The 20,632-nt window shown below is 50.1% G+C and overlaps 2 protein-coding genes across 9 annotated transcripts in view; one reads left to right on the forward strand and one right to left on the reverse strand.

Moving 5' to 3' along the window:
- The window catches only part of BYSL (bystin-like), an 11,717-nt gene extending 4,489 nt beyond the window's left edge, over window positions 1–7,228 (forward strand). Inside the window, exons 2-7 of the mRNA XM_011986692.1 lie at window positions 1,714–1,876; window positions 4,293–4,431; window positions 4,795–4,928; window positions 5,573–5,733; window positions 5,905–6,007; window positions 6,547–7,228. Of these exons, the coding sequence (XP_011842082.1) occupies window positions 1,714–1,876; window positions 4,293–4,431; window positions 4,795–4,928; window positions 5,573–5,733; window positions 5,905–6,007; window positions 6,547–6,892 (1,046 nt within the window). The 3' untranslated portion in view covers window positions 6,893–7,228. The remainder of the gene's footprint in view (window positions 1–1,713; window positions 1,877–4,292; window positions 4,432–4,794; window positions 4,929–5,572; window positions 5,734–5,904; window positions 6,008–6,546) is intronic.
- Window positions 7,229–8,779: 1,551 nt separating this feature from the next.
- The window catches only part of CCND3 (cyclin D3), a 146,136-nt gene continuing 134,283 nt past the window's right edge, over window positions 8,780–20,632 (reverse strand). For 2 of the 8 annotated variants that reach the window (XM_011986706.1, XM_011986707.1), the window contains 3 exons: window positions 11,070–11,229; window positions 10,393–10,529; window positions 8,780–9,943 (listed from right to left, as the gene is read on the reverse strand). In XM_011986706.1, the coding sequence (XP_011842096.1) occupies window positions 9,776–9,943; window positions 10,393–10,515 (291 nt within the window). In that variant the 5' untranslated portion in view covers window positions 10,516–10,529; window positions 11,070–11,229 and the 3' untranslated portion in view covers window positions 8,780–9,775. Of the gene's footprint in view, window positions 10,530–11,069; window positions 11,230–14,184; window positions 14,401–14,768; window positions 15,662–20,632 lie in introns of those variants that run through there. The other 6 variants (XM_011986701.1, XM_011986702.1, XM_011986705.1 and 3 more) reach the window with 6 other exon arrangements.

Genomic DNA, 20,632 nt, shown 5'->3' on the forward strand with positions numbered 1-20,632 from the left:
TGAGATGGAGTCTTGCTCTTTGGCCAGGCTGGAGTGCAGTGGCGCGATCTCGGCTCACTGCAACCTCCGACTCCCTGGTTCAAGCGATTCTCCTGCCTCGGCCTCCCTCCCAAGTAGCTGGGATTACAGGCGCACGCCACCACACCCAGCTAATTTTTTGTATTTTTAGTAGAGACAGGGCTTCTCCTTGTTGGTCAGGCTGGTCTCGAACTCCCAATCTCAGATGATCCACCCACTTCGGTCTTCCAAAGTGATGGGATTACAGGCATGAACCACCATGCCCAGCCAACTTCATTTAGACCAAATAGACTGGTGGATTGAAATCTGAACTCCACTGCCTGACTTTAAAGGCCCTCCAGTCTGGCTTCACCTTTCCCACCTACCTAGCATTATTTATTGCTATTGCCTAGGAGACACTTAAATCCGAAGCCTTATTTTCTCCGCGTCTGGAACACGCTCCGCCTGCTCCCAAACTGCCCATCCAGCGTCTAACTGTCCTCACCACTCATCCTCTAAGTGCATACGTCGTCTCTACCACTCATTGTGGCATATAATCAAACCCTAATATGTGTAGAATAGTGGTGAAGAATGCAGTCTAGACCCAGACTACCTGTCTTGGGCAAATTATCAACTTTTTGGTGCTTCAGTGTCCTCATCTGAAACTGGGTATAATAATAGTATCCGCTTCTTGGGTTTATTTTTATTTATTTATTTATTTTATTATTTTTTTTTTTAAGTTTTTGCCAATGTTCCGTAAGAAGGTTTATTTATTTTTTTTTTAATTTTATGTATTTTTTTTTTTGCCAGCATCTCACTGTCGCCAGGCTGGAGTGCAGTGGCGTGACCTTGGCTCACTGCAACCTCCACCTCTTGGGTTCAAGCAATTCTCCTGCCTCAACCTCCCAAGTAGCTGGGACTATAGGCACACACCACCACACCCAGCTAATTTTTGTATTTTTAGTACAGACGGGGTTTCACCATGTTGACCAGGATGGTCTCAATCTCTTGACCTCATGATCCGCCCACCTCAGCCTCCCAAAGTGCTGGGATTACAGACGTGAGCCACCGCGCCCGGCCACTTCTTGGGTTTGTAAGGATTAAACAGTTAACATGGGTACAGTGTTTAGAAGTTCCTTCTACAGGCACGGCGCGGTGGCTCACGCCTGTAATCCCAGCACTTTGGGAGGCCGAGGTGAGCGGATCACTAGGGGTCAGGAGATCAAGACCAGCCTGGCCAATGTGGCGAAACCCCGACTCTACTAAAAATACAAAAAATTAACTGGGTGTGGTGGCAGGTGCCTGTAGTCCCAGCTACTTGGGAGGCTCAGGCAGGAGAATGGCATGAACCCAGGAGGCGGAGCTTGCAGTGAGCCAAGATTGTGTCACTGCACTCCAGCCTGGGCGACAGAGTGAGACTCTGTCTCAAAAAAAAAAAAAAAAGAAGTTCCTTCTACATAACTGAGTATGGTATGTTAACTATTACTTATGGCCATTTCTTTCTCATTGTTTCCTGTGTATACGTTTTGTTTCTCAAGCATGATTGCAAGCCCCTGGGGACAGGGAGCTAATGCATGCCTCATTTGTTTCACTGCACATACCTGTGTCTATCACAACCACATGTGAGGCCTGTACTACATAATGACTAAAGTTAAACTGACTAAATCCCTCAGCTACCTTTTGCTGTGCTCATCCATTTAGTCTCCTCTCTTCTAGGTCCAAGAATGCCTCAGGATGGATCAGATGACGAGGATGAGGAGTGGCCCACCCTGGAGAAGGCTGCCACAATGACAGGGGTGGGCCATCATGCAGAGGTGGTCGTGGACCCTGAGGATGAGCGTGCCATAGAGATGTTCATGAACAAGAACCCTCCTGCCAGGTAGGTCTGGGGATTTGGGATAATGGGTGCTTGTAGAAAGTTCCCACAGGAAAACAAGTTCCCTGGCAGACTTACGATTCCCTACTTTAGGAAAGGGCCCTGGAGTTGCTAGTTGTAGGGGACCACCTTGACAAAACTGGCCCATCCTCAGCAGACCACTGTGAGTGGGAATGACCCAGCCTCAGAAAACATTGTATCCTTCTGTCCATTTATTGTACAACTGCCCAGTTGCCAGGGAAACAGCTCCAGGCCCGTTTTACACCTCTGGGGAGAGCCATCCTACTGCATCTGGTTTTGGTATTCTTGGTTTTTTTAGTGGTAAGCTCAACTCCCTTGGACAAGTGTTCATATCCTAAGCTTCATTTAAGCCAGGGTTTTTCAACCTCAGCATTATTGACATTTTGGGCTGGGTAATTTTATGTGTGTGTGGAGGCTATCCTGTGCAGTGTAGGATGTTTAGTAGATATCTCTGATCTCTACCTTCTAGGCTCCAGTAGCAACCTTCCCTCTAATTATGAAAACCAAAAATGACATCAGACGTTGCTAAATGTCCTCTGGGAGGCAAGACTGCTCCCAGTTAGGACCACTAATTTATTCCCATCTATAATAAATGCTGGCTCCAAAACATGCAGGCATTTAGACTGCCTGTGGTCAAACTCCTGAGCCCATAAATTTTGGCCGTGGGGAGTGGAGTCTAGGATAAGGGTCCTCAACCAGTTCATTCTGACCCTGTGATACTAACATAATGGTGTCCCTGATACTTTAGATTTTTGGGGTTAATGCATCTCTCATTGCTAATTGTACTGTAAAAGGACAAGGAGGCTGATAAATTCTGTGGCAACTTATTTGAAATGCAGAATGAAGAAATGAAAATGAGCTCCTCTCCCAGATCGATGCCTAACAGTTGAAATACGTGTCACAAAATATGTACTTGGGCCTGTCCCACCAGAGAGCCTCTCAGGTTCTCATTCAGCACCTCATAACTCCTACTTCACTGATGACGCTGACAAATTTAGCAGAATGCTTTTCCAGCTTGCAGTAAATAGAATAGACAAGCTCCTTGAAGTAATCAGAACTTCTGGCAGTTGTAAGAAATGATAGCTGGCGTCTTCAGAAAGCAAGCCTAGATCCACATGAATTCAACAATCAGAGGCCATTTAGTTTGGGGGCGCATTATAAGGTACTATAAAGCATCTTAAGACTTTCAAAAACCTGAGTTTGACTCTTAACCCCACCTGACGGCTGTGAGGCCCAGTTGCCATGTCTGCGTAAGTTTCCATGTCCTATAAGTGTTGCACTGACTCTGGGACTCTCTCGAGTAGCTGAGATTACAGGCGTGCACCACCACGCCTGGCTACTTTTTGTTTTATTAGTAGAGACGGGGTTTCACCATGTTGGCCAGGCTGGTCTCAAACTCCTGACCTCACGTGATTCACCTCCCTCAGCCTCACAAAGTACAGAGATTACAAACACGAGCCACTGCACCCAACTGAGGAGCAGCTTTAAATACATGTCAGTCTGGGCATGGTGGCCCAGACCTGTAATCTCAGCACTTTGGGATCCCAAGGCAGGAGCCCAGGAGTGTGAGACCAGCCTGGGCATCATGGGGAGACCCCATCTCTACAAAAGAATAAAATACTAGCTGGGCCTTGTGCTATGTGCCTGTGGTCCCAGCTACTTGAGAGACTGAGGCAGGAAGATCGCTTGAGCCAGAGAGATAGAGGCTGCAGTGAGCCGTGATGGTACCACTGCATGCCAACCTGGGCAACAGAGCTAGACTCTGTCTCAAAAAAAAATAAATAAATACACTTCAGCAGCCTCTGAAGGCACTGGTATTATATGACAGCTCAAGGTGATAGTAATGCTGAATCATTAAGATAATGTTTGATATACCCAACAATACTGTGTTTAAGGAGGCTGAAAAGAACATAATCAGTTTTAGAAATACTTCCATAGATACACTGCTGTGTACTGACCGTTCCAAGTAATGAACAGACATTAACTTACTTAATCCTTCCATTAATCTTTTAAGGTGGGTACCGTTATTATCCCTATTTTACAAATGAGGAAACAGAGGCATAGAGAGGTTAAGTAACATGCCCAAGATCATACAGGGAGTGGGTAAGCCAGGATTTGAACCTGGGCAGACCGATTTCAGAATTGAGATTCATAATAACCTCCATACAACTGCCAGCTTTGTCCTAAATGGAATGACTTTCAGTTCCTTTGCACCCTGCAGTGATTCTGTCTGTGGTGGATGAATGGGCACAGAGAGGGAACTCTGAGCTGCACATCCCAGCAGGATCGCAGTATGTCAGTGCTCACAAGGGACTGTGGGGAATCTGGAGCTTCCTGGACAGTGACCACAGTGCTCCTTCCTTCCTCTCTCCCCTCCCCTTGGCACTTCCCCTCTTAGGCGCACCTTGGCTGACATCATCATGGAGAAGCTGACTGAGAAGCAGACAGAGGTTGAGACAGTCATGTCAGAGGTGTCGGGCTTCCCTATGCCCCAGCTGGACCCCCGGGTCCTAGAAGTCTACAGGGGGGTCCGGGAGGTAAGAGCTGAGAGGGGAGCCACAGTGGAAGACCCTTTTGGGGGCTGTGGGCTCCCGCCACAGGCTTTTGCCTTTTGCCTGCATCTCATACTAAAGAAGTCATGGCAGTAGAAAACAGACCTAAGAGGCAGAGTGTGTGGTTTCAGATTCCTGCTCTGTCTGTAAATGACTTGGCAACCTTGGGTCAGTTACTGGAACTCTCACTGGTCATCTGTAAAACGAGCATAATAATGGCACCTCCTTAAAGGGTTATTGTGGGGATGAAATGAGTTAATATATTAAAAGCACCCAGACAAGTTCCTAGCCCACAGCAAGCTTGCCATATGTGGATGACAATGATTGTTTTACCTCCCTCATCCCTAGGTATTATCTAAGTACCGCAGTGGAAAACTGCCTAAGGCATTTAAGATCATCCCTGCACTCTCCAACTGGGAACAAATCCTCTACGTCACAGAGCCTGAGGCCTGGACTGCAGCCGCCATGTACCAAGCCACCAGGTAGAGTAGATGGGGATTTGCAGACCTTGGGTCTATAGGTGCAGGCTGGGCTTGGGACGGACAGGCTTTCCTTGCCTCTGGCCCCAGGGCCCTCTCTGCTACTTTATAGCATCATTTTTCTAGCTTTTCCTGTGTCATTTTTTGGGGCCAAGACCCAGTTAGCCAGTTAGGAACCCTCTGTGATGAATTTCTAGGGGAAGAGGCTTTTATAGCCACTGGGATACAGCCCTCCATGATCAATTTCTAGGGGAGAGGCTTTTATAGCCACTGGATACAACCCTGTAGCAGGACCCTCAGAAGTCTGTGACTGTCCAGACATACTCAGGGCCCTAGTGATAGCAAAATTGAGAGAAGCCATGATAGCAAGAGGAAGGAGAGTAGCTGAGTAGCCATCAGTTTGCACAAGCTCTGGCTCTCCCACAGACAGACGGCACTCCTCATTTGGATATATCTCATTGCCCCTCCTATTCTCTCTCTAAGCTGATGGGTGTTGCATGCACACAGCTCCCACACATCCCTCACTGAAAGAAAGATCCCATATTTTACTTTAAAACCTCTTGTATGCACTATCCATGGTGATATTTAATGGGCCGGGTCCAGACTGTCGTGTGACTTGGAAACTTCCCCGACTTAACTCCCACTAGGATTTTTGCCTCTAACCTGAAGGAACGCATGGCCCAGCGCTTCTACAACCTTGTCCTGCTCCCGCGAGTACGAGATGACATTGCTGAATACAAACGACTCAACTTCCATCTCTACATGGCTCTCAAGAAGGCCCTTTTCAAACCTGGAGCCTGGTTCAAAGGTGGGATCCCAGAGGCAGGGAAGAAAGTGAAGGGCTGGAGCTTCTATGGGGAACACAGCAGGCCTGGTGTGGGAAATTGCTAGCTGTCCCTGGGCTGGGTGGGAATGCTTCCTGCTGTAACTCCTTTTTCTCATCCTGGGCTCATAGTGACTGCCCTTTGACTCTCCCCAGGGGTCCTGATTCCACTGTGCGAGTCTGGCACTTGCACCCTCCGGGAAGCCATCATTGTGGGTAGCATCATCACCAAGTGCTCCATCCCTGTGTTGCACTCCAGGTAGCGTTGCTGGGGGTGGAGCGGCGGGGTGGGGGCTGGTCAGTGGATATCCAGATAGTGGAATTGCCAGGACTTGGGGATGGGTAGAGTGGAGAAGAAGCTAAGGATAGTCTTGGGTTTGTGCTTATTTAAGCCAATGAGTAGGTGTATCATTATCCCCCTAAATGTAAGTTCTGCAACAACAGGGCCTGAGTGCCTGGTATAAAGAAAGTACGCAGTAAATAGATGAACAAATGAGTAGGAAACACAGGAAGAAAGTAGTTAGGGTGGAGATGTTGAGATGTTTGGACCATACTCTAGTTGGGTACTGAAACAAGCAGTCTATGCTGGAGGTAGAGATTTGGGTGGATCCCTGTAGAGATGGTGACTCAAGTCAAGCGAGTATAATACGATTGGGTAGGTGAGAAGGTCCCTGGGGAATACCATAGTGTAAGGGCCAGCAGATGGGAAGAAAAAAGGGGGACAGCACAGAGGGAGAAGTAGGATCCTTCTTCCAATGTTTTCCCCGCTAACTCTACCCCACCTCCCGTTCCCACTAGTGCGGCCATGCTGAAAATTGCTGAGATGGAATACAGTGGTGCCAACAGCATCTTCCTGCGACTGCTGCTGGATAAGAAGTATGCACTGCCTTACCGGGTGCTGGATGCCCTAGTCTTCCACTTCCTGGGGTTCCGGACAGAGAAGCGTGAACTGCCTGTGCTCTGGCACCAGTGCCTCCTGACTTTGGTCCAGCGCTACAAGGCCGACTTGGCCACAGACCAGAAAGAGGCCCTCTTAGAACTGCTCCGGCTGCAGCCCCATCCACAGCTATCCCCCGAAATCAGGCGTGAGCTTCAGAGCGCAGTCCCCCGAGATGTGGAAGATGTTCCCATCACCATGGAGTGAGAAAACAGTCAGTTGTCCTGGCCAAAGGGGTTTGGAAGGACACCAAGACCCCCGTTGGTGACTGAAGATGACACCAAACCTTAATGGCTAAAGACCCAGATCAGGGCAGTGACAGATCACAGGAACATCTGTGGCTTCCAGTCCAGGACAGGAAGGACTGAGGGTCTGGCTGGTTCCCTCTTCCATTCTAGACCCTTACCGCTGTTCAGTTCTGAGAGCCGACTTATACCATACACTGGCATTCCCAGTCCCCAGCTGGGGCTTGGTGTGAGTACTTTTTCTATGGCTATTGTGTCAGGTCACTGTGGATAAAGGCAAAGGCAGGTATTTATTGAACCTCTGTGTTTGGTGTAGTAAATGGAGGTGGGCATTACTCCTGTTAGTATCTGGAAGATGGAGGACATTCTTGTCCCGTTTATATAGGAGCCACCTCCCTTGATCTCCAAGCTTGTTTCTCCAGGCTACACTCACCTTGTTAGCCACCTGGGGACACATCCTCTGCCTTCTCCCATGACAGGCTGCAGCAGCCAGGAGCAGGTTGTCCAAAGATGGTCATGTGTCAGCTGTGGATGAAAGGACTACAAGAGAAAACTTGAGGAAAGCAGAGATACAGTCAAGAAAGGCCAGAGAATAAGGCTGGGCCCAAGAAGAGTTAGATCAGAGCTAGCATCAGACAGGCTCCCTTTCTGGCTTTTCAGCCAATGAAAGCTTTAGTGACTAGTAAACTACGGCCAAGTGCCCCTTTTTTTGTTGATTTATTTTTTGAGACAGAGTCTCGCTCTGTTGCCCAGGCTGGAGTACAGTGGCATGATCTTGGCTCACTGCAGCCTCCGCCTCCTGGGTTCGATAGATTCTCTTGCCTCAGCCTCCTGAGTAGCTGAGACTACGGGTGCGTGCCACCACGCCTGGCTAATTTTTAAATTTTTAGTAGAGATGGGGTTTCACCAGGTTGGCCAGGCTGGTCTCGAACTCCTGACCTCAGGTGATCCACCCGCCTCAGCCTCCCAAAGTGCTGGGATGACAGGCGTGAGCCACCGCACCCAGCCCAAGTGCCTGTTTTTGTGTGGCCCGTGAGCTAAGAATGATTTTTCCATTTTTAAATGGGGAAAAAAATTAACAGTATTTTGTGATAGGTAGGAATTACATGAAATTCCAGTTTCAGCATCCATAATTTTGTTGGAACAGCCACGCTCACCCATTTACATGTTTCATGTGGCTGCTTTTGTGCTACAACAGCAGAGTTAAGTATAATCCTGCTATAACCCTTGTTTGCTTCCAAAATTGTGCATTTGTTCCAACCCATTTAATATATTTGGGAACAGTTTGATCATAACGCAGGCTTAATGTTGCTTGCGTATGATTTCATCGAGAAACATTAGGTGAATATGGGAAACTGTACCCAGCTGAACCAAGCCTAACTAGTACACAAAACTCACACTTGAACATGTACCAGCTACCTCACTCAGCTGCCCACCTGTGTTGAGCAGCCCTTCCAACATCCACTTCCAAAAGCAAAGTGCATGTCTTCAAGATAAAAGGCCGTATTTATTGTAATATTTATGTATTTCTCAACCATTTGACATATGTAAAAACCAAGCTCTCCTTTTTTTAACGTGTGTCACTCATTTGAGTGTTGTGCTTCAAGCCCCATTTTTCCCATGAGACCTGTGGTTTTTATTGTGCAAATTGCATGGCATAGTGATTTTCAGGAACACATAGGTCACATTATAAAGCAGAACTGATTATATTTGGGTCAGAGACCATATAGCCCGCAAAGCCTAACTATCCAGCCCTTTACAGAAAAGGCTCAATGATCCCTGCTTTAGACCACTGGCTTCCGCCTCCTTACCTCATACAGTCCAGAAATAGACTTAACCCACACACCAATCCAAGAAGCCAAAGCCAGTTTTATTTCACAATCTTTATTACAGTAGGATGATGGTCCTGGGCCACCAGCCTAAACCTTGTGGCCTTAGGAAAGACCTGTGTCAACAGGGCTTCCTCCCTCTCTAGACAGGGGCTCAGCCACCTCCAGGGCATCCCTGTTGCATTTTCTCTGCTGGAGGATGGGGCAGAGGGACAACGGGAGAGGAGGGCATGACCCCACCCCAGGCTGTAGCAGCTCCTCGGCCACAATGATCCTTTTGCCAGTAGCAGAAGGGAGGAAAACAGCAACCACCAGGGTTACCACCACTTGTGGGATGGCCAGGACCCCGTTACGTCCTCTTACAGTTGTGCTCAAAGCAATTAATAAATTAAAATGAGCCTTCAGCAGCAAAGCTGTCAATCACACAGAAGCTGAGCAGAAAACAAAGCAAAGAGGAATTTATAGCTTCTCTGGCTGAGGCCTAGGCCCCTCCCTCTAGGAGCAGCTGTCAGCACGGATTATATAGGGGCCTCCAAAGTACTGAGGAGTCATCTAGACTATTCCCCCTCATACGTGTCTATCATGCATGAAATTTCAGAGGGACCCCAATCCAAATGCAATAACCCTAGAAGGGGCAACACCTTTAGAAGGCACTAGAGCATTTTGGCAGTTGAAAACAGCCCCCAGGGGTGGGGGGCGCTCAAAAGGAATGCTGGCGTTATGTATCGAATTCTGTCCCATCAGCCTGGCCCACCCCCAGCTAGAGTTGGGAAAGGCGCTGCTGGTCAGATGCAGGGAGGAGGAGCTTGACTACCCACCGAAATGCAGACGTGGCTGGCCAGGCCCCTTAGTGCACACTGCGGGGATGGGTAGGACCAGGCCCCTTGGGCTTTGTGAAGGGGGAACAGACGCCCCTTCAGGCTTCAGATGTGGTGTGGTTTGTTCCTGGAGGCAGGGAGGTGGGTGGCAGCGGCCCCTCCTCTGCTTAGTGGCCACTCCAGAGGGCCTCTCCAGGGCTACAGGTGTATGGCTGTGACATCTGTAGGAGTGCTGGTCTGGCTGGGCCCTTGGCTGCTGGAGCCCCGGGGGGCTTTGGGCGCTGGGCTGGAGCTGGTCTGGGCGGCTTCCCTGAGGCTCTCCCTGAGTGCAGCTTCGATCTGCTCCTGACAGGCCCGCAGGCAGTCCTGGGAACATGGGAGAACAGTGAGGAGTGAACACTCCCCCCCATAGCATCTGGCAGCAGGTGCAGGGGAAGGACAGCTCCCAACACATGGGGAAGTCTGGGGAGGTTAGGCCACAGCCTAGCCCCAGGAATCGCTCTTCAGTTCTCAGAAACTAGCAAGAGGATGTGGCAAGGGAGTGTGAGAGCAGCCCTGCATCTGACACCGAATCCCCCACCCCCACTCCAGCACACCACTTGGCAAGAAAAGAGCCCCTAGGGCCAGTGCCCTTCACCCCACCCAAGATACTTGCTCTTCTCCAGACCAAGGCAGGAGATAAAAAGCCACAAAGCCCCAAGGTTGTGAAACCAGGACTCAGGACCAGGTTGGGGTTGGAGGTTTCCCTCTACTGGAGGCTCAGGGCATAGCACTATATGAATGGAGAGGCTGCTGCCCAGCTGCCCAGCACTCACCACTTCAGTGCCAGTGATCCCTGCCAGCAGCTCTGTGAGCTCATCCCCGGACATGGAGCAGGCACCCAGGCCTTGCACTGCAGCCCCAATGCTGCCCGTGGCGATCATGGATGGCGGGTACATGGCAAAGGTATAATCTTGGAGAGGAGGAAAGGGAACCATGAGATGAGGAAACCTGAAGGATAACAGCCAGCATGGACTTCCGACTCCTCGGAAAGTGCCAGGCAGCATAAGTAGAGCAGAGGACATGCTAGAAAACTCCAGCAGTGGGTGGGGCAAGATATCGGCAAGGGAGGAAGACAGGAAAGAGTATCTTTCCTAGAGATCAGGACCAACTGCCAGTTTCCATAGGTCCAGGGAATAGACAAGACACTCCCTAGTGTGGGAACACAACTAGGGCCAAGAGACAGGGGTTCTGTTCCCAACATGTTCACTGTGGGACCTTGGGCGAGTCACTTCTCTCTATACCCTCGGTGTCCCTCCTACAAACTGGAGGGGTCTGAGATCCCATAGAGCTGATTATGACCTGCTTTTCTGTATCGAGACTAGGGGCTCAGAGGGGATGTAATTTTCACAAATTAATTTTGACAGTATAAACCAGAATCTCCTAGTTACCTCTCTCTCTTATAAGTCTAATGATTTTTCCAATTTGGCAAAAATGTGCACAGGGCTCTTACCTGTAGCACAGAGGGCCAAAAAGGTCTGGGCGTGCTTTTTGACCAAGGCCTGTCGGTCACGGGGCAGAGAAAGCCGGTGCAGAATGAGGGCCAGGAAATCATGTGCAATCACAGCAGCCAGGTCCCACTTGAGCTTCCCTAGGACCAGCACCTCCCAGTCCTGGAAAAGGGGGAAAAGGGTGGGGTCAGTGGCTGGAGAAGGGAAAAGGAAGGAGTAAAGCAGAAGTCTCAAAGTCTCATAGGCAGGGAAGCCCATCAAACTTTTAAAGCCCAAGACCTCAGTTTCTGATTTTAGGGCCAGGCACCATGGAGTTCAAGGCAGGGAAGAGGAGGGGGCATGTGCTTTGAGCACTTACTGATCATTTACTAGGTGCCAAGACAACATACTTTACATGGATTATCCCTTTTAATCCTGTCTGGTTATGTTTAAGGGGCCAGTAATTCAGGCCTTCTCCTGACTTCATTCAGGGCTCTGAGGATTTCTCCAGCCAGGGCTGAAAGACGGAAGCAGCAGATACCACAGCATCACTATGAACTGGGGACTCCTCTGGGATGAAGCAGAGACTCTCCCAACCCCAAGGATTTGTGAAAGGGCAGATCACCACTAGCTTCCCCTGCAACTCTGCATCCCAGCCAAGTCCACACCTCTTGAATCAACAGGAGGGAGTATGACTCCTCCAATGACAGCCACTGAGCCTTTGCTGAGGTTCCTCAAAGGGGAGATTGCCCAACCCAAGCCACATCCCCTTGGTAGGATATCAGGGACAGGTCCTGAGGTATAGCACCCCACCCCACCCCCTTTAGCTGGAACCCATAGTGCCCCATGCCACTTGACTTTCAGGAGGATAGACGGAGGCCAAGCCAGACAGGATGGCCCCAAATGATTCCTGAGGGATCAAGTCCTATCCTCACCTACCCAAGCCTACCTGCCAGTACTAGGTTTTGGGAGAAGCCTGGAAGCCTCACCCCAATCCACTCATCATGGGTTCCCAGACCTGGCCCCATTTCTGAGTTGCACACATGAGGATTTCTTCATTGTTTTATCTCAGGAAGGAACTTGTGGGTTTGACTCCTTATTGAGGCAGAAATGGCAACTCCACCCAACTTCTTCCAGGCCCCAGCCACAGCTGTCTCTGTCTTGGCCCCAGCTTAGGTGTCAGCCTCTCAAATCAGTCCCTACCCTCAAAGAGCCCCAGAGAAAACAGCCTGGCCAGAAGTGAGGCAGAGAAATTACAACGCTACTCCCAGTGACTGTCCCAGGAGCCAACTCCTAACTCAGCAGTAAACAGAAGGGACCCAGCTTCTAAGGAAGCATCTGGAAGGCAACTGGGGGTGGGACTCTCCCTATGGGGAGGCAAGGGGTCATGTTTGAGGGAAGGTGGCCACCCTTCCCCATATCCAGGCAACCAGAGAATCCCAGTGTTAATTGGTGGAGAACACACCCCTGCAAGTGCTTAGCTTCAGTGGGTGGCAGCAGCCATCCCATCCCTGACTTTTAAGGCAACCTGGTCTAGCTAGAAGACCCAGGTTCTACACTCATCTGCTCAGTGCGATGCTGAGGCAGGGAGCTTTCCCTCCCTCCTTGGGCCTCAGCCTCCTCTGCTGCACACGGATATGGACCAACTGGAGTTCTCAGAGGTCCCTTCCAACTTTGACCTTCTAGGAAGTCTTCTGGGCACTCCACACCCAGCTCAGACAAAGGGAAGACTACTTTTCGCCTGCACTGAAAAACCCTCATATGTGGGCACACACACCACCTCCATCTTTTCACAAAAAGGAAGTTCCCCTTCTACCTTCCAGCCCCAACCCCTCCAAAAACATCTTGCTCTCTGGCCCTGGAAACTAGCTCCACCTTCAGACTTGCCAAAAACTACCAGATTCATCACAAAGAGCTGTGGAGTCTCCTGGATTCCCAACTCTGGCCTCCTACTCCCATCTCTGAGCTACTTGGCAGGAAGAGGAATCCTGTTCCTCGACTCACAGCAGTCGGGGGCCCCAGTACCCTGGCTTCCCTGCCAGCCAATCACAGCAGCCTGCTTGCTGCCCTCCTCCCTGGGAGATGGGGCCCAGAGACTCCTCTCAGGGTCAGCAGAAGACTTGGCCCGCCACAGAGCAAGGTGGAAGAAAGTGCCAGCTCACCCACCCTCTCCCCCCAGGCCCCTAGAAGACAATCTGCATGTCCTAAATAACCTCTTCTAGATCCAGCAGCTCCCCGGGACTGAGGCTCCTTCTGAGGCGGGACAGAACCGGTGACTTTCCTGCCCTGTCTGAGCCCAGCCCAAGTTTCCAGCAAGAGGCCCAGGGAGCCACTTCCCAAACCACAGGAGTGACAGCAGCTCCCCACAGGGTTATGAAAGACCTTGGTCAGAGAGGGCGGGCCGGGGGAGGGGGCACCATTATCACATCGGAAGCAGCTGCAGCTCACCTCCCTGCCTGTCCCTCAGCTTGGGCCTTTGGCTAAGGGGGGTAGAGGGAGCTGTTTCCACCAGGCCCAAAGCAGCTGCTCCAGTTCCTCAGAATGAGGACAGGAAAGGATTAGGAAGAAGCTGTCTCTTCCGGGATATAAGAGGAAGCAAAGAAGGTGGGATGAAATACATCAGCCCTTCCTTAAAGCAATCAGAGCCTGGCTTTAATTGGCTCTGGGAGGTTTTTCTATCACAAAGTCCACATGAGGATAAAGACTCAACCAAGGCAAACCCCCTCCCCCACATGAAGCACATTCCACTCCCCTACTCCAGTGGGGGTGTGCAGACATGCCCTTCTGCTGCCAATAAAGAACTCATGGTGGCTGCGTAAACCCAGAGGCAAAGTACTAGTGAGTGTAGACATGCAGTTTGACTTGTTGCTATCTGAGGGAAAGACCAGGAAGGAGTGGCATCCCCTGGAGGTCAGGAGGGGGTTTAATGCCTGACTGCAGCTGGAGCCTGGGCGGGAGTGATACTAACCACCACACCACACTGCCCCATCGTTTGTTCCACCCCAATTCCCTTCCCAAAGGTCCTGATCGCCTTGCGCCCTCTCCAGGGAGCAGAAAGCCTCTGATAGCTCAAGCGTTCCTTTTCCTGGAAAGTGGGGAGACAGTATGTGTCGGGGGTGGGGGGAGTTACACACGCACCCGCAACTGGCGGGGAGAGACAGCGTGGTCGGTATAGATGCACAGTTTTTCGATGGTCAGGGGCGTGGTCTCGCGCAGCTTGGAGGCCAGCAGCATGCAGACCGCACCCAGGAGCTGCAACTGCGCCTTTCGGGTGGGGACACAGGACAGGTAGCGATCCAGGTAGTTCATGGCCAGGGGGAAGACTTCCTCCTCACAGCGCTGCTCCTCACATACCTGGGGGAGGGCGCACAGTCACTGCTGGGGCCGGAGCGTGGGGAACACAGCAGCGCGGGGGTGGGGGCGCTTAAGTGAGGTGGGATAGGGAGCAAAAACGGGAGAGAGGGTAAGCTACTTACAGAGACAAGGACCAATAAAGGAGGAGGATGGGCCCTCCCCAGGTGACGCCCCCCACTTCCTCTAAGCGGCCTCCTCCCCTCTCCCCTTGGTGGGGTGGGGGTGGTAAAGTCAAGGAGCCCTTCCTCAAGAAGGATTCCAAACGGAGACTCCCCTCCCCCACAGCGACGGGAAGTGGGACGCAAGGGTCACCCATGGTAGCCAGAGAGCTGGGACCTCACCCCCATCACCGCCACCACTGCACACACCCGAAGGGAAGGGAGGAGGCTCCTGCCACTGCCTCCCGCACTTTTCATTTCCCTGTCGGCCGGAACAGGGCGCGCGCCACCCCCATCGCCTTCCCCGCCAGAACCCCGCGACAGACACAGGAACCGGCTCCCGGGCGGGGGCGGCCGAGCCCAAGGTTTTCCAGGCGCGCTCTCCGGAGAAGGCCGGGAGGGGGAGGGAAGCGGGAGACGCTGTGAGAAGCCGAAGGGGAGACGATGTCCCTGGTCCCGTTTTCTCGGCCCGAAGAGAGGCACAGTTACGGTGCCAAGTGACTGGCACTCACAGTTGGGAGGAGCCGATTAGGGCTCGGGAAAGCAAGGGAGGCAGCTGGCTAGGGTGCCCTAGCGAAAGGCCAGGCCCCGGGGGTCTTAGCCTCGGAGCATCCTGCAGATTGCTGTGGGGACCGCGATGTCCCGACAGGGCGGCCCCGGTGTGTCCAGACCCGGGAGCGGTGGGGGAGGGGGACGCGTCCGGGCGGTACCTCCAGCATCCAGTAAGCCAGCATCTTCCGCATGTGCGGCTTTATCTCCCGCTGCACGCACTGGAAGTAGGAGGCGCGGGGCACGTAGCGCTCCTCCAGGCGGAGCAGGCTCTGCAGGACACGCTGGTCCCCGAGTAGCCGCGGGTCCGGCCCGGCCCGGGGCGCGTGCCGGGTGCCTTCGCAACACAGCAGCTCCATACTCGGGCAGCGCACAGGCAGGGCGGGAGTGCGGGCTCGCGAGTTTCAAGGCAGGCGACGGGCCGGAGAGCGCGCAGAGCGGGTCTGGCGCTGGCGCTGGCACTGCGCGGCGGATCCCCAGCCCGCCCGCCGCCCGCGCGCGCCGCTTCCCTGACAGGCGCCCCGCCCCTCGCGACGATGTAGCAACCGTGGAATGCTCGGACGTCGCAACGCTCCGAGGGGCGGGGCTGCGGCGCCCCGGACGGAAAGGGCTGGCTGGGCGCTCTCCCCTCCCTCCCGCGGCCCCATTGGGCCGCTGAGCGCAAGCCGGCCGGCTTCCGGGCACTCCGGGCCCTCTGGACCACCGGGTGCAGAGAACTTTCTAGGAGGTGGGCCTCCTACCCACCCACGAGCCCTCCCATTTTGCTTCTCGGACTCTAGTCACCCAGGAAAGAATTTTTCTCCAAAGGTCATTCATTCACTTATTCATTCGTCAAACCCTACTTCACCGGCTGCTTGCTCTAAGGAATGCAATAAATAATGTCAGAGTCAGTTCTTAGTGAACACTGCTCCAAAGCCTCACAATGTAATGACTCACTACATCTTCACGAAAACTCGGAAACCGAGGCAACTGTCATTCGGTTGGCCCGTGGCAGAGCTAGGATTGGGAATCTGGCCTTCTTGCTCCAGATTCTGTGCTCTACACCACTGCTAGTTAAACAGTGATCCCAGACCTGTCCCGTGCATGGTCATCGCCTGGGAGCTGGTTAGAAATGCAGACTCTCAGGCCCACCCCTAACCTGAATCAGAATCTGCATTTTAACTAGATTTCTGTGCACTTTAAAGTATGAGAGCTTTAGTCTAAATCAGCATATAACAGAACGGAAAGGCCATGGAGTCAAGGCCTCCTCACCTTGTCAAGTTGGTTGCCCAGCTTTGGACAAGCCCCTAAAGTCGGCCTTAGTTTCTGTTTGGAGAAACTGGACGGAAAAACTAGATTCTCACTGAATCAGTTTCTCCCACAGACTCTGAGATCTACCGGTTGCATTTCTTCCACCTCCCAAACTTTTGGTTACTTTGTAGTTTTACCGGAAGCTGGATTCCCTTGACCAAGAAGCAGACAAAAGACCTCCAATAATGCTCCAAATGGGAGGAGGCTATAGAGGATCCCTGCCCTACTGGGGTCCTCCTGACTTAGGAGACACTAAGGAAGTGTCTCTTTCCTTACTAAGGAAGTAACTAGAGAAATGACACTATGTAGAAGATGTAAGTTCTGTGCCAACCATTTTCTGTTAATTATTATTATTATTATTATTTGTTTGAGACGAAGCCTCACTCTGTTGCTCAAGCTGGAGTGCAGTGGCGCCATCTGAGCTCACTGCAACCTCCACCTCCCATATTCAAGCGATTCGCGAGTAGCTGGGACTACAGGCACGCACCACCATGCCTGGCTAATTTTTGTATTTTTCGTAGAAACGGGGTTTCACTATGTTGGCCAGGCTAGTCTCGAACTCCTGATCTCGTGATCCGCCGGTCTCGGCCTCCAAAAGTGCTGGGATTACAGGTATGAGCCACTGCGCCTGGCCGAATTATTCTTTCTTCTATAATAAATTGTATTGTAGTTTTAATATCATAAAATACTCTTTTGCATTGTAGAAAACTTCAAAAATGCAGATAAGCCACAAAAAAAGGAAATAATCATTTGCAATTTGCCATCCAGTAATAACCCTTTAATATATCAATGTTTATTTGGTAATCTTTGTTCTATGGATAAACACACATTTTAAATGGAATCATCACAAACTGTTTTGTAAGCTTTTTTCATTAAAAAAAAATACTGTTAACACTTTTCCATGCCATTAAATATTCTAGGACATAATTTGTAATGGGGACATAGTATATACCATCAGCTGAATGTACAAAATGTATTTTGACAAACCTGTATTGGTGGAAATTTAAATTATTTCTAGTTCTTCCCTATTAGACACAATACTGTAAAATATTTTTGGGGTGATATCTTTGTGCACACTCATGATTATTTCTAGAAGTGAATTAATTTCTAGAAGTGGAATTTCCCAATCTAAGGTTATGAAACATTCTAAGGCTTTTGATACACTTCTAATTGCCAAATTTTCCTGCTGAATAGTTAAACCAATCTACTCCACCATCATTACATACCTATTTTTCAAAACAACTCTGCCAACTAGAGAGTGAAAGTGGCTTATTAGTAATAATAAATCTATTTTGGCATATTTTTAGACATTTACATTTCTTATATACATTACCCATTCATGTCCTTAGCTTATTCATTTATAGGGATGTTTGTTTTATTGATTTATAAATGCTCATCAAGTCTCAAAGATATTAACCCTTTTTGTATTTTTGTTTGGTTTTTTAACTTTGTTCATAAAAATTCTTGACATAAATTAATTTTTAAAATCAATATTTTTTAAACTTCTCATTTATAGAAACATGGCACTATGTATAAAAATGTCCCATCAGCCCAGCACTTTGGGAGGCTGAGGCAGGAGGATCACTGGAAGCCAGGAGTTGAAGACCAGCCTGGACAACAAAGCAAGACTCCTATCTCTACAAAAAATAAAATAAAATAAAAAATAAGCTGGGTGCAGTGGCACAAGCCTGTAGTCCCAGCTACTAGGGATACTGAAGCAGGAGGATTGCTTGAGCCCAGGAGTTCAAGGCTGCAGTGAACCATGATGGTACATGACGTGCCTTAACATTTTGTTATCATACATTTTACAAAAACAAAATATTTTAGTTCATTGTTTTGACTAATTTTTGGTTCATGGTGGATTTCTTTTTTTTTTTTAACAAATAGAAGGGTTTTTGTTTGTTTGTTTGGCTGGTTGGTTTTGTTTTTTTTTTTTGACACGGAGTTTTGCTCTTGTTGCCAGGCTGGAGTGCAATGGCACGACCTCGGCTCACTGCAACCTCCGCCTCCCGGTTTCAAGTGATTCTCCTGCCTCAGCCTCCTGAGTAGCTGGGATTATAGGTGCCCACCACCCTGCCCGGCTAATTTTTGTATTTTCAGTAGAGATGGGGTTTCACCATGTTGGCCAGGCTGGTCTCAAACTCCTGACCTCAAGTGAGCCACCCCCCTCAGTCTCCCAAAGTGCTGGGATTACAGGCGTTAGCCACCGCACCCGGCCTTTTAGTTGCTGATTTATTAATTGAGGGAGGGCCACACAGACTGACTAGTCCTAAAAGCTGGGTGTGAACCTGCAGTATGGGGACGGGAGCTCCTGGTGAGCAGGACTTTAGGAGAGATACTTCTGCCTCACCCCTGGATGAAACAGCCATACCTAGAGCTAGATCATCCCCGACTTTCAGGGCCAAGGACTGGCCACTGGGGAGGCAGGTGAGCTCAGTGCAGGACCAGCACAAGTTCACCAGTTACCTCCACCTCAAAGAAATAGAGGCTCCTCTTGCTTTTTTTGTCTTTGTTTTTCTAAAAGGAAAACTAAAGACAAAGCAATGACGGGGGCCAATAGTATGAGGCGTTTCCACCCAGGTGCATCCAATTAGAAAAAGTCAATAAAATGGCAAATTGGAGGAGGAGTGGGAATGGAATGTCACAGGCCAAATAAGAAACCCCAAAGAGGAAGGATACATTTTCTTTCTCTTTCCCTTCATCAAAATATCCCTATCTGGGGCAGGCACAGTGGCTCACGCCTGTAATCCCAGCACTTTGGGAGGCCAAGGCGGGATCACCTGAGGTCAGGAGTTCGAGACCAGCCTGGCCAACATGGTGAAACCCCATCTCTACTAAAAATACAAAAAAATTAGCTGGGTGTGGTGTCCCAGTTACTCCGGAGGCTGAGCAGGAGAATTGCTTGAACCCTGGAGCCAGAGGTTGCAGTGAGCCGAGGTCGTGCCATTGCCCTCCAGCCTGGGCAACAAGAGCGAAATTCCGTCTACTAAAAAAAAAAAAAAAGTCCCCATCTGAGAAGTAAGAGGGTGAACAAGGTGATGGGTGAGGCCCATCACCCCACAGTCCACATGCCATGGCTTAGTTACCTTCAGACCCATGGAGATGCTGGGGAGAGCCAAGCGAGCCATGGGGCTGAGGACACGGGTGCTAAACAGGGCTCTGGAGTCAGAGACTGCTTTCAATTCAAACCTGGCTCCCCACCTTATGACTTTGAGAGAATTATTGGAACCTCTCTGTTTCCTCTTTTATCCAGTGGGGATAATATAATAGCCCCATAATGATGTTCTGAAAACTAAATGAGCAGAAAACGTCTCACCTGTGCCTGGCACAAAGCAAGCATTCAGAGACAGCAGTTTCTGAAATGATTATTATTATTCCCTTTCTCAAGGAGTACCCTTTCTGCTATGAACATGCATCCATAACCCCTCTAAGAAAAGCAAAAGTTTGAGCAGCAAGAGCCCTACTCCTAGAATTGCATCTCTAGCAAATCCTGATGACCTGGCTTATGACGGTAAACGCATGGTCTGGTGTATGGAGAGGACCCTCCAGGGTCTGGAGCCACACCCCTCTGCCACTCCACTCCCTCATTGTGTGACTTTGGCTAAGTTAAACCACCTTTCTGTGCCTGAGTTTCCTTTTCTGAAAATGGTGATAACAGTAGTACTCCCCTATAGAGCGGTTGTGAGGATGAAATGGGTTGATTTGTTTAAAATACATAGAAGAGTGGCTGGCATGTGGTGAACCCTTTTTTAAAAAGTTGTGATTGTGGGACTCAAAAGCACAAAGTTGGCCAGGCACGGTGGCTCGCACCTGTAATCCCAGCACTTTGGGAGGCCGGGGCAGCAGATCACTTGAGGCCAGGAGTTCGAGACCAGCCTCGCCAACACAATAAAACCCCATCTCTACCAAAAAATATATATATATAAATTAGCCGAATGCAGTGGCAAACGCCTGTAGTCCCAGCTACTTGGGAGGCTGAGGCAGGAGAATTGTTTGAGCCTGGGAGGTGGAGGTTGCAGTGAGCCCAGATCACACTACTGCACTCCACCCTGGGCAACAGAGTGAGACCTGTCCCAACAACAAAAAGCATTAAACCAAACTGCACATAATTTAGTTTTTTTTCTTTGAGAATCAAGGAGCTATCTCAGTGCTTACAGTATTCCAGGTCACTATTATGAGCATCTATAATATTTGTACAATATTTCACATTAATCTTTTTTTTTTTTTTTTTTTTT

The sequence above is a fragment of the Mandrillus leucophaeus genome, unplaced genomic scaffold (genome assembly GCF_000951045.1).
Source record: "Mandrillus leucophaeus isolate KB7577 unplaced genomic scaffold, Mleu.le_1.0 Scaffold3, whole genome shotgun sequence".
Classification (NCBI taxonomy): domain Eukaryota; kingdom Metazoa; phylum Chordata; class Mammalia; order Primates; family Cercopithecidae; genus Mandrillus; species Mandrillus leucophaeus.